Source organism: Felis catus, chromosome B1 (genome assembly GCF_018350175.1).
Source record: "Felis catus isolate Fca126 chromosome B1, F.catus_Fca126_mat1.0, whole genome shotgun sequence".
Lineage (NCBI taxonomy): Eukaryota > Metazoa > Chordata > Mammalia > Carnivora > Felidae > Felis > Felis catus.
This window is the reverse complement of record NC_058371.1, coordinates 203,237,607-203,249,923: the sequence shown is the minus strand read 5'-3', so window position 1 is coordinate 203,249,923 and position 12,317 is coordinate 203,237,607. Positions and strand designations below refer to the sequence as shown.

Below are 12,317 nucleotides of genomic sequence, written 5' to 3'. Positions count from 1 at the left end.
ATATAATTTACATATAACATTGTATGAGCCTAAGGTGTACCACTCCATTAGTTAACTTTTAAATGTCAGCATTTATTTGCTTCTATGTACCAAGCACTGGGAATGGTGCCACCAATAACAGTGGCTAAGAAGCAGACATGACTTCTGACCTCTTGGCAGAGATAGTTATGAAATAAATCATTGCAGAAATAAGCATAATTACAAATTGCAGTAAGCCCTCTGAAGGAAAAGTTGTCACCTGCTGGGTAAGTACAAGGGCCCCAAAGTGAGACGGAGCGTGGCAATTCCCAGGGACATCGGAAAGGCCAGTCGTACCAGAGCAGAGAGGTGGAGAAGGAAAGTGGCACTGGAGGAGAGGGGAGGAGCGAGGCAGGGCTTGTAGGCCTGGTAAAGACATTCATCTCATTAGAAAGGTGGCGCTGTCAGAGTTCCAGCGGAGGGATGATGTAAGTAGACGCACGTCTCTGGAGGGCATCTGGGGCTTCAGGGTGAGGCATGTAATTGACAGGGTAGATAGAGAGGCAGGAAGGCCATGGGAGAGACCGTCGCCCTTGTGTGAGCAAGAAATGATGGCAGCTTGGCATGGGAAGGAGGGGACCAAATTGGATGGCCATGAGAGATGTTTAGGAAGTAGAATCAGTTGGATTTACATGTGGAGGTAGGAAGGGTAGAGGTGCTAAGGGTGGCTTCCACGTCTGGTCCACCCACTGAGATCGGGTCCGTGGTGTGAGGAGCTCTGTTTGGACGGAAGGAGCACATTCATGTTTAGAGATCGGAAGAGTTTGGGTCTGGGAGAGATCTGTGTCTCAATGGCGTTTAGCAGTCATGACTGGGAGTGGATAAGCTCTCCCTAGAGACAGGAAGAGGAGAAAGGGCCCTTGACCAGGTTCAGAGGACCTCACATCCTGGTGTGGCTCGGGCAAAGCAGACCAAGGAGGAACAGCCAGGGGGGTTCTGTGCGCAGTCTGGGGAGCGGATGGGTCCAGAGAACTGGGGGCCAGGGTGGCCCCAGGTTGGTGGGCATGTCAGCGGAGAGGTCAAGCGGCCACTGGACTTATCCCAAGGTCAAGGTCTCTGTTTCACCCACAGTTTTGTGAAGTGAATGAATGAAGGAATGGGTGAATTGGTGACGTTAGTGCAGTTGCTTCAGGGAAGATGTCCAAGCCGACTTTCTCACTGAATAAAACGATGTTTCCACTCAGATACCCTCTACTTTGTATGCAGCTCTTCGTTTATTTTATTAGTTTACGTGTGTGTTTGATTTAGTGCAGTAGTAGGCGCATGCTGGGTCTTTCTAATGTTTATCCTTTGGTTGTTCTAAATTGGTGGCTTGTAGAGAATCCATGAGCTATAAAACGTAGAGTTAGTGTTTTTACTGAAGGAGGATCACTTTGAAAGTAAGCAAGAGAGCCTTTGGTAAGTGGCTCATCCTTGCCTCAGAATTTGGTGCACTTAGAGACCCCAGTGTCTCATGTGGCTGGCTCCCCTCCCTACGCTGCCCATGGGAGAGTGCCTCTCCGGGAGCGGACTTTGACTCTGGTGCCCTGAGGGCTCCGACCTGGAAGTCTCCGGTGCTGGCCCTCCCTGTCCCTGTCTACCACGGCAGGGCTCTTCCCCTCTCTGTGGCCTGAACTCCCTGTGGGGCGTCTGCTCACCCATGGCCGGGACAGTAGATGGTTCACCGTGCAGCCTCTGAGGGGTCAAAAGAAGAAGCTGGACCTTCCGGTTCCTGCAGGACCAGGGCTTCTGACGGGAAGACGGAAAGAGGGTGGCTGCTGCTTCTGACACATATTTCGTGGCACATCTCTGTGGTTTATGGTGTTTGATTTTAGTAACATGTGAAATCTAATGCATGGAAGAGTGAAATCATGAATAGAACTGTGAGCCAGATAAGGTAAAAGGAAATAGATTTACAGTTTTTGTGATTATTTAAATGCCAGGTTTGTTTTCGACTGGTTTAGAGAAACATTTTTTTTTTTTAATTCCCTGATTATATTACTTCCCACGGGTTTTGTGATGTTGCTGTCATTTCTCTAGGGTTCTGCTGTTAATGTCATCAGTGTGAAAATATTGAATTACTGCAGGATGGAGAAAATTGTGTGATGAAATATTTTGAAATAGAAAAAGGACTTTATTGACTAAATAATCACCTATGTTCCCACCACCCAAATACAAGGGGAAGACTGGAATTAAGGTCTTTTGGAGCCATGCATCGTTTTTGCTAATGTACCTGAGCCAACCTAAGACGATTGGACTGGGTAAAATTAGACCTTTCCCCGTGAGGTGCCCACATCAGTGCTGTCCAGTCTGAACGTCCCTGCTGCCTGCTCACCACGCTGCAGGACCGGCCTGTCCCCAGAATCAGACTCCCATTGATGGACAGCCTGTTCAGCCAGGTGTGTGTGCGGAGTCCCCCCAGTCCCTGCCCTTACCCAGCGCTGTGGGCAGAGGGCGGCAGTGTCATTTTCCAGACGGAGCGAGGCGCGTGTCACGTGACCCGGCCTTGTCCTAGACCTCCTCATGCTCCTTGATTTTGCCCCGCTTCCTTCCAGAAACATCCAAGGGGCTCTTACCCTGTGTTTATGTTTTGAAAGATCTTTCAGCAAATGTGGCTTGCATCATGTGATCATTGCCTCAGAGATTTTATAGTTAGGATAGAAACTTATACAGTATCTGAGCTTTAGGATCTTATGTTCTTCCTGCCGAACCTGAATTAAGACTTGTAGAGCCATTTAGGTAGCTTCCTTTACAAGTAAGGACTCCTATCTAACAGAGTTCCGGATGAAATTAAGGGTAATCAAGAAATGAATTTGGAAAGTTTGAATGGAATCCATCTCTAATCGAGTATTTTTAGCGTCTAAGGATGATATAAATATAAAATGCAAAACAATCTGAACTATGTACCCACAGTTACGCCCCCACCCCCGTAAACTTCAGCTGTTTGGCTTTACCAGATAAACCAGATTAACGTTGTCTTCCCTGCCAGGCTATTCCCTCCTGACCCACTGCGGTGGCTTCCTCCTCCTGTGTCGCTCTCTTCCCCACATCTGGGCCCTGGAGCAGTTCTTTTTAAAACAAAACAAAACTTTTTTTTTTTTTCTTATGTTTATTTATTTTGAGAGAGAGCGAGAGTGAGCCCGTGTGCACATGAGCGGGGGAGAGGTTAGAGGGAGAGAGAGCAGGGAAGGGTCAGAGAGTGAGGGAGAGACAGAATCCTAAGCAGTCTCCACGAAGCCCCACTTGGGTCTCGATCCCACAAACCTTGAGAGCATGACCTGAGCTGAGGTCAAGAGCCGGAGGCTTAACTGACTGAGCTCCCCGGGGTGTCCTTATGGAGCAGTGCTTAAACCCGGGATGTCCCACAGGGGTCTCCCACCGCACATGTTGAACTCTGGCCGTCGGCTTTGCAGCACCTTCCTCTGCAAAACTGTTGTTTGTTGAAACAAGCGATTATGCACTGGCAACCAAAATATCTACATCCTTGCGTATCCTTTTCTATATGCAAATTCAGCGATCCAAAGTCGGATTTAGATTCCACTAATTACTCGGCATTAACAAACCTGTTAATTGAGGAATTTGTTATGGCTTGCTTATTTTTCACAAATTTTATTTAATTCTTCAGCTTTAGGTCCACTTTAAGAGTACCTGAGGGGCGCCTGGGTGGCTCAGTCAGTTAAGTGTCTGACTTCGGCTCAGGTCATGATCTCACACTCCGTGAGTTCGAGCCCCACATCGGGCTCTGTGCTGACAGCTCAGAGCCTGGAGCCCGTTTCAGATTCTGTGTCTCCTTCTCTCTCTGCCCCTCCCCTGTTCATGCTCTGTCTCTCTCTGTCTCAAAAATAACGTTTAAAAACGTTTAAAAAAAAAAGAGTACCTGAACATAACGTTTATTTCAGGTTCAGAACAACTGATTTTCTCAATTTTTAAATTAGCCTATTTTGAACATAACATTTGTGTGTGTGTGTGTTTGTTTGTTTGTCTTAAGTAGGCTTTGTGCCCAGAGTGGAGCCCATTGTGGGACTTGAACTCACGACCATGAAATCAAGAACTGAGCTGAGATCAAGAATTGGACACTTAACCAACTGAGTCACCCTGGCACTCCCATCACTTTTGTTTTATATCCCTCTAGATACTTTGACTAAATATTAGTGCCTTGTTCTCAAAACAGTATCAGTGTTTGGGGTAAGGTTAAGGTATATAACATATTATCCCACTGAAAAGAAAAAAAAAAACAATTGAAAAACAATTAAGCAGAGGGGCACCTGCATGGTTCAGTTGGTTCAGTGTCTGACTCTTGATTTCAGCTCAGGTCATGATCTCATGGTTGTGAGATCGAGCCCAGAGTAGGAGTCTGCACTGGGCATAGAGCCTGCTTAAGATTCTCTCTCTCTCCCTCTAACCGCCCCCCCCCCCCACTTATGCACATACTCACTCTCTCTCTCTAAAATAAAATAAAATCTCAGTGTGTGTCTTTAAAAAAAATAATTAAGAATATATAATGTTTGTAACTTGTAAAAGTGTAAAATGGTAGCAAAATGGCAAAGAATTTTAAAAAATGTAATTTAGTACATCCTGTCATGTATTTCACCACATACAATTTGTCCCAAACACACTGGGGGGGGGGGTAGGCCTGTACAAGGACGGGGCCAGGTCTCTTTCTTGCCCCCTTTTTCCTTCACTGTGATCTTGACTGCTCAGTTCCCCAGGGAATACTGCTCCCCTACATAAATCCTTTTGAAGGGGAGCAGGGACATTTCCAGTTTGCTTCACACACTTCTATCAATTCTTCCAGCTACCTTTTGCTCTGTGGAGGGATTATAAATATTCATGATAACCCAGTCTAGATTAGTAAACAAACCAGTAGTTAAAAAAAAATACTGCAAATACTATTATTGATTTTATTTTATCAGGTGAAAATGGCAGGCTCAGAAAATCACTTTCTGGATTGTAATGGATATATTTGTTCATTTCTTATCCCCTTTCTCCACCCAGAAAAGGATTATAACAGCCTTTGTGACAAGCAGCCAATAGGAAGACTTCTCTTCAGGCAATTCTGTGATACAAGACATGATCTAAAGACATACATCAAATTCCTAGACGTAGTGGTGAGCAATTTATCTCAGTGTTGAACCACCCAGTCTTGTGCTTTTGAAAATTAAGAGACTCGATCTAAAAACTTTGATCTAAGTTAAGTAGACCTTGGCAATGATGGTAAGAGGGGATAAACTAGTTTCTTGGTGTCATGTTACCTTGGTATGGAAGTCCCTATATAATATTCCCTCTTGTCTGCAGTTTTGCCTTCCGGGTTTCAGTTGTCTGGGGCCAGCTGGGGTCTGGAAGCAGGTGACCTTCCTTCTAACATATGGTCAGTGCAGGCACACTTGGAGATATTGCGGGTCAGGTCCAGTTCCAGACCATGTCAGTGAAGCGAATGTTGCAGACTTTGAGTCTGGAGTTCTCTCTTGTCCAGCAAGAGAGTGGATGCAGAATTAAACACGAGAGAGGCTAATGTTGGAGAGGAGACAAGAGCCCAGAGTAAGGGTCCTTGCTCCGTATTTACTAGGATCAGAAGGCTTACAAATGTGATGGACATGCAGAAAGAGACAATAAAACAGTGATCATTAACTCGTGTGTGAGAGGAAGGGGGTTTCAAAGGTATGCAGTGTTAGGGGTTAGGGTCAACACAAATCAAAGTCCTGGCACCGAGCAGACGGCTGTTTACTGCAGGCACCAGGCACCGTGTCTGTTTATCTTAAATTATCTAGGGGCAGTGTCAGAGCCTGCTACCTCAGGGTTGACAAGGCATTTTTCTTGCTAATTAGCTCTGGACATTTTCACCCTGCTGTGGGGCTTTCCACTTCTACCCGTTCTCGGACGCTTTCGTCCTGTGGAAGCGGCTTTCCGCTCCATGCTTTGTTCTACACGGGGGGCGCTTTTGCCCTGTGGTGGCTTCCCGCCCTAAGTCCTGTTAACCCATTGGTGCAAACTCAGGGAATTCTTAAACTTATTCCCTACAAGTGAATATCGCAATGAAGTGAATCAAATGAACTTTTCTGTTTCCCGTTGCATATAAAAGTTATGTCTAGGGGCACCTGGGTGGCTCAGTCGGTTAAGTGTCCTGACTTTGGCTCAGGTCATGATCCTATGGTTGGTGGGTTCAAGCCCCGCATCGGGTTTTCTGCTGTCACCACAGAGCCTGGAGCCAGCTTCAGATCCTCTGTCACTCTCTCTCAAAAAAACAAATAAACATTAAAAAAAAAAGTTATGTCCACACTATACTGTAATCTATCAACTGTACAATAACATTATTCTAAAAAAAAAAATGTATATACCTTAATTAAAAAATACTCTGCTGCTAAAAATGCTAACTGTCATCTGACCTTTCAGCAAGCTGTCATCTTTTTGCTGGTGGAGGGTCTCGCTTTGGTGTCCATGGCTGCTGACTGACCATGGTGGGCGTTGCTGACTTGGGGTGTCTGTGGCTGTGTCTCACAATAAGACAAAACACAAGTTTGCCACATTGATTGGCTCTTCTTTTGCTTGAACACTTAGAAGCCATTGTAGTGTTATTAATTGGCCTAATTTCAATACTGCTGTGTCCCAGGAAAGAGAGGGAGAGAGAGGGAACGACCGGTCCGTGGAGCAGTAAGAACACGCACCGCATTTATCAAGCCTCATGTGAGTGCAGTTCATGTCGCCCCCAAACAGTTACAAGTGACATCAAAGAGCACTGATCACAGATCACCATAATAAGCATAATGATGATGAAGAAGTTTGAAATATAGCAGACGTTTCCAAATATGACACAGAGACATGACATGAGCAAGTGATGTTGGAAAAATGACACCAACATTTGCAGTTGCAGGGTCGTTACAAACCTTCAATTTGTAAAACAAAACAAAACAAAACAAACCCAAAAAACAAAAACAAACAAAAAACCACAACACATTATTTGTGAAGTGCAATAAAGCAAAGCACAATAGAACGGAGTACACCTGAATTCTTTCGGAAAAACGTGTGAGACTCTTACCTATTCTCCCTGGAGCTCCTGCAGCCCATTCCTTCCTGGCACCTTTACTAGAATAAGACAGGACTTTGAAGGCAGGTGACTTTTTTTTCCGGCCAGAGCTTGGTGTGGTGGGGCACGCCTTACCCTTGTCCAGGAGTAGAGTGTGGATATGTCTTCGTGCATTGGCTTATATTTGCCAAGCTGCTGTAGTTTAAGAATTTAAGGACCTATGATTCTTCTTTATTTCAAAATGGCTAAGCTGCTTTGCTAAAGCTGGTTCAGGTTTGGGCCTCCTGGCGGTGTTACGAGACTGGGGACCGCCAGTGGACTGGCGTGACAGGTTCTGCTCTGGTCTGGTTTTGGTGCTAGCTGTGTGGGGCGATGATAACACCTGATGAGGCCGTGTGTGGGGCACTTGCTCCTGGAACCGCCCTTGTGGGAGGCGGTTACAGGTCCTTGGAGCTTCTGGAGTGCAGACATGGCGTCTGATCTCTCTGCCTCCTGGCGCCTGGCATGGCCGTTCGCTCTCTTCTCTGCTCCGTGTTTGTTGACTGAATTAAGGGCCTCTGTGTCAATCAGTGTTCAGTGAGAGAAACAGAGCCCAGAGGAGATATTTATTAAGAGATTTATTGCGAGGAATTGGCTTACGTGACTGTGAGGTCTGGTCAGGAGAGTCTGAAATCTGTAGGGCGGGAGGGAACCCTCCAAAAGGAGAGAAGCTGCTGTCCTCAGGTAGAACTCCTCTGAGGAAGCCTCAGCTCTGGCCTTAACGTGCCTTTCAGCCGACTGAATCAGTCCCGCCCAGATTATCTAAAATAATACCCTTTACTTGAAGTCACTGGTAAAGAGTTTAATCACACCTGCAGAGCCCAGCTCAGCAATGACTAGATTCGTGTTGGAATAACTGGACACTGCTGCCTGCCAGGCTGATGTGTCGAAAGATGGTCACAAAATCACAGGGCTTTCTCTCCCACTCATTACGCGCCATCTAGCATCCAGAATGTACGTTGAAGGTTCCTTAAGTAAACAGTGTCTAGTTCCCAGTCAAGGTGAGTAGTGCCCTTGAGCCCAGAACGTGAAGCTGGCTCTGGCTGGCCGTCAGCCTGATGGCCGTGGCTCCTGCGTTGGGGAGGATGCAGCAGCAAGTGTGAGGTTCAGTCGACGCACTTCCTTTGGTCTTTGTTTCCTCGCCAACCTCTTCGGCCCCATCTGGCTAGTTTCACTGCTCTTCTGAGGCCCCGACTTGCAGAGCCCGGTGGCTGCACGGAGGCCTCCTCATGCCTGAGTCTCCAGGTCTGTTGACGTTGTCGAGTACCTTCTTCTTGAAATTCTTATCCAGGCTTTTATGATTTCTCCTCTGGTTTTCTCTCTTCTCTTTCTTCTGCTTCTTCCTTGCCTATCCTTTGTAGGTGCTTAGATATCGATCAGGTTCTGCCTTGACCTTTCCTCCGTTTTCTGGCCTGTGTGGTAGTGTCCTCTCTAAAGGTCCCTCATCTGACACCTGTGAAGGGATGTGACTTCTCTGGGAGCTCTGCACTCAGGTTCTCCTGAAGTGCCTCTTGGGCATTTCTAAAATGCTATTGCCTAGAACAACCCAAGCTGTTTATTTGATTCTATTTTACTTGGCCACATGTAAGGGCTGAAAGTGTAATATGACAGAGCATTACTGGATGTGTTGCTCTACTGCATTATTCACCCTTTAAAGAAAACTGTTATCTCCCCTCGTTGCCATTAGTTTCCCAAAGAAGAGCTGCAGATCCTTGATCGATATCAAATCAGTTAGACCTACTCTGTGGTTCGTAGGGTCCTAAGCGAATTGTGTATGTCAGAGAATTTGAAACATTGTGAAGCCGGCGAAGCTTAACTACCATTTTTCTTTGTTCTCATCTCTACCATCAGGCAGAATATGAAGTGGCTGATGACGAAGACCGCAGAAGTTATGGACTGTCCATCTTAGACACGTTCTTCAGTGCTGCTGAGGTGCGTTTTCTTCTTTACATGCGCAGAGTTGTAAATACTTGCTGAAATAATTAGAGTACATAACCATTTTTTCTCAGTTGGGTAAGATATGGCAAGTATGTTAAAAATTTTAATTTCTTATAAATATTCCTCGTATGCATTTTCTTTTGAGTCAGTGAGGAAATTAACAAATCTCTTAGAAAGTTGATTCAACGAATTTAAAAGTTTCTGTATCCTCAGACAGAATACAGAATTAGAGAATTTCATGTGTCTGTCTTGGACTGAAAATAATATTTTTCTCCTAAAAGCTTTAATGAGTCTTAGTTTTTATGATTTTTGACTTGGTAGGTTCTTACAGTTTAGTATACCGCTCTAAGCCATGTACATGTAACAAGTAAGAGTCCTCTGAGTCGGGTACATTATTATGTCTATTTTCATATGAGAAGACTGAAGATCCAAGTGGTTGAGTGACTTCCCAAAGGTTACACAGCTGGGAAGTGCCAGGGCCAGGCATCAAACGTGTAGAGATGGGGTTGGAGAACAGCGTAGTGAGATTGAATCCAAAATATTCGGTTGTTGAGCCTGGCTCACTGAGGATGGTGGAGCCATCAAGCAGGGGGAGCTCGCTGGTCCAAGGGGAGAAGGCCAGTGGACTAGCAGGTGGGTACAGGGATATACGCACAATCGGCAGAGGCAGAGGTGTGGTTCGGACCGGATAGGTTTGGACTCCAAAGCTTGCGTTTGTCTTAGCCTCCAGCGTCAATACCATGGCTCCTAGATCATTCTTTTCCAACACAGCTGCTACAGCATCCACGTACTTAAAGATACCCCCAAGTCACTGATTGGGAGGAATTGATGGGAAGTTGCATTGAGCTCGTTTATTTTTTATTTTTGAACTTAAATCACTGAATAGGATTATTTTTTTGACAATAGGAATACACCTTTTTTTTACATTAAAAATAATTTTGACATTGAAATTATTGTATAACTGTATTCACAATGATTATAGAATGAATCATTGAAACATTGTTTTAATTTTCCCCCTGAGTGTTATCCTTAATCTCCATCATCTATTTCTCCCACCACCCACCTGCCCTCTGGTGACCATCAGTTTGTTTTCTATCATTAAGAGTCTCTTATGGTTTGCTTCCCTCTCTTTTTTCCCCCTCCCGCGTGTTCATCTCTTTTGTTTCTTAAATTCCACATATGAGTAAAATCACATGGTATTTGTCTTTCTCTGATGAATTTCACTTAGCATTATATTCTCTAGCTCTATCCACGTCATTGCAAGTAAGATGTCATTCGTTTTTCATGGCTGAGTAATATTCCATTGTATACAACATATACCACATCTTCTTTATCCATTCATCAGTCGATGGACACTCGGGTGCCTCCGTAGTTTGGCTATTGTAGATAATGATGCTATAAACACAGAGGTGCATGTATCCCTTTGAATTAGTGTTCTTGTATTCTTGTGTTCTTTGGGTAAATACCCAGTAGTGCAATAACTAGATTGTAGGATAGTTCTTTAACTACCTACCTATTAATTTTTAACTTTTGGGGGAACCTTCATATCATTTTCCAGAGTGACTGCACCAGTTTCCGTTTGCACCAACAGTGCAAAAGGGTTCCCCCTTCTCTGCATCCTTGCCAACATCTGTTGTTTCCTGAATGGTTAATTTTAGGCATTTTGACAGGTGTGAGGTGGCATCTCACTGCGGTTTTGATTTGTATTTCCCTGATGATGAGTGACGTTGAGCATCTTTTCATGTGTCTGTTGGCCATCTGGATGTCTTCTTTGGAAAAGTAGTTCATTTTTGCTTTCACTTCCTTTGCCTCTGGAGATGTGTCAAATAAGAAGTTGCCATGGCCAGGGTCAAAGAGGTTGCTGCCTGTTTTCTCCTGTAGGATTTTGATGGATTTCTTGTCTCACATTTAGGTCTTTCATCCGTTTTGAGTTTATTTTTGTGTCTGGTGTAAGAAAGTGGTCCAGGTTCACTCTTCTGTGTGTCGTTGTCCAGTTTTCCCAACACCATTTGCTGAAGAGACTTTTTTCCATCGGATGCTCTTTCCCGCTTTGTCAAAGATTAATTGGTCATGTATGTGGGTCCATTTCTGGGTTCTCTTTTCCATTACATTGATCTTTGTGCTGTTTTTGTGCAAGTACCATACCGTCCTGATGATTACAGCTTTGTAACACAGCTTAAAGTCCAGAATTGTAATGCCTCCAGCTTTGGTTTTCTTTTTCAACATTACTTTGACTATTTGGAGTCTTTTGTGGTTCCATACTGATTTTAGTATTGTTCTAGCTCTGTGAAGAATGCTGGTGTTATTTTGATAGGGATTGCATTGAATGTGTAGATTGTTGCAACATTTTAAACAATATTTGTTCTTCCAGTCCACGAGCATGGATTGTTTTTCCATTTCTTTGTGTCTTCAATTTTTCATAAGCTTTGTATAGTTTTCAGAGTACAGATCTTTTACCTCTTTGGGTAGGTTTATTCCTGGGTACTTATGGTTTTTGGTGCGATTGTAAATGGGATTGATTCCTTGATATCTCTTTCTGCTGCTTCATTATCGGTGTGTAGAAATGCAACCGATTTCTGCACATTGATTTTGTATCCTGTGACTTTGCTGAATTCATGGATCTAGCAGTCTTTCGGGTTTTCTATGTGGAGTATCAGGTCATCTGTGAGGAGTGAAAGTTTGACTTCTTCCCTGCCGATTTGGATGCTTTATATTTCTTTGTGTTTGATTGCTGAGGCTAAGACTTCCAGCACTATGCCAAACAACAGTGGCGAGAGTGGACATGCCTGTCATGTTCCTGACCTCAGGGGGAAAGCTCTCAGTGTTTCCCCATTGAGGATGATATTAGCTGTGGGTCTTTCATATGTGGCTTTGATGATGTATTATTGATTAGATAGATCTCTTGTGTTTGTTATGAACTATTTTCTGTATTCTGGTGTTTCAGGTTGGGCGCATAAATATTTACGATTATTATATCGTCTTATTGGTTTGCCCCCTTTATTATTATATAGTGTCCTTTTTTGTCCCCTATTACAGTCTTGGTTTTAAAGTCTGTTTTGTCTGATACAAATTTTGCTACTCTGGCTTTCTTTTGACCTCCATTTGCATGATAGATATTTTTCTTTCTCCCCACTTTCAATCTGCTGGTGTCTTTAGGTCTAAAACGGTCCTTTGTAGGCAGCATATAGATGGGTCTTGTTTATTTCTTTATATCCATTTTGTCACCCTATGTCTTTTGATTGGAGCATCTAGTCCATTTACATTCAAAGTAATTACTGATAGATATGTATTTATTGCCATTTTATTACTTGTTTTGTGGTTA

General features: G+C 44.1%; 1 protein-coding gene across 15 annotated transcripts in view; it reads left to right on the top strand.

The window, feature by feature from the left end:
- The window catches only part of GRK4 (G protein-coupled receptor kinase 4), a 96,380-nt gene that overhangs the window by 31,248 nt on the left and 52,815 nt on the right, over positions 1-12,317 (top strand). For 12 of the 15 annotated variants that reach the window (XM_023253499.2, XM_023253501.2, XM_045056930.1 and 9 more), the window contains 2 exons: positions 4,993-5,105; positions 8,909-8,989. In XM_023253499.2, coding sequence (XP_023109267.1) covers positions 4,993-5,105; positions 8,909-8,989 — 194 coding nt within the window. The remainder of the gene's footprint in view (positions 1-4,992; positions 5,106-8,908; positions 8,990-12,317) is intronic. The other 3 variants (XM_045056934.1, XM_045056932.1, XM_045056931.1) reach the window with 1 other exon arrangement.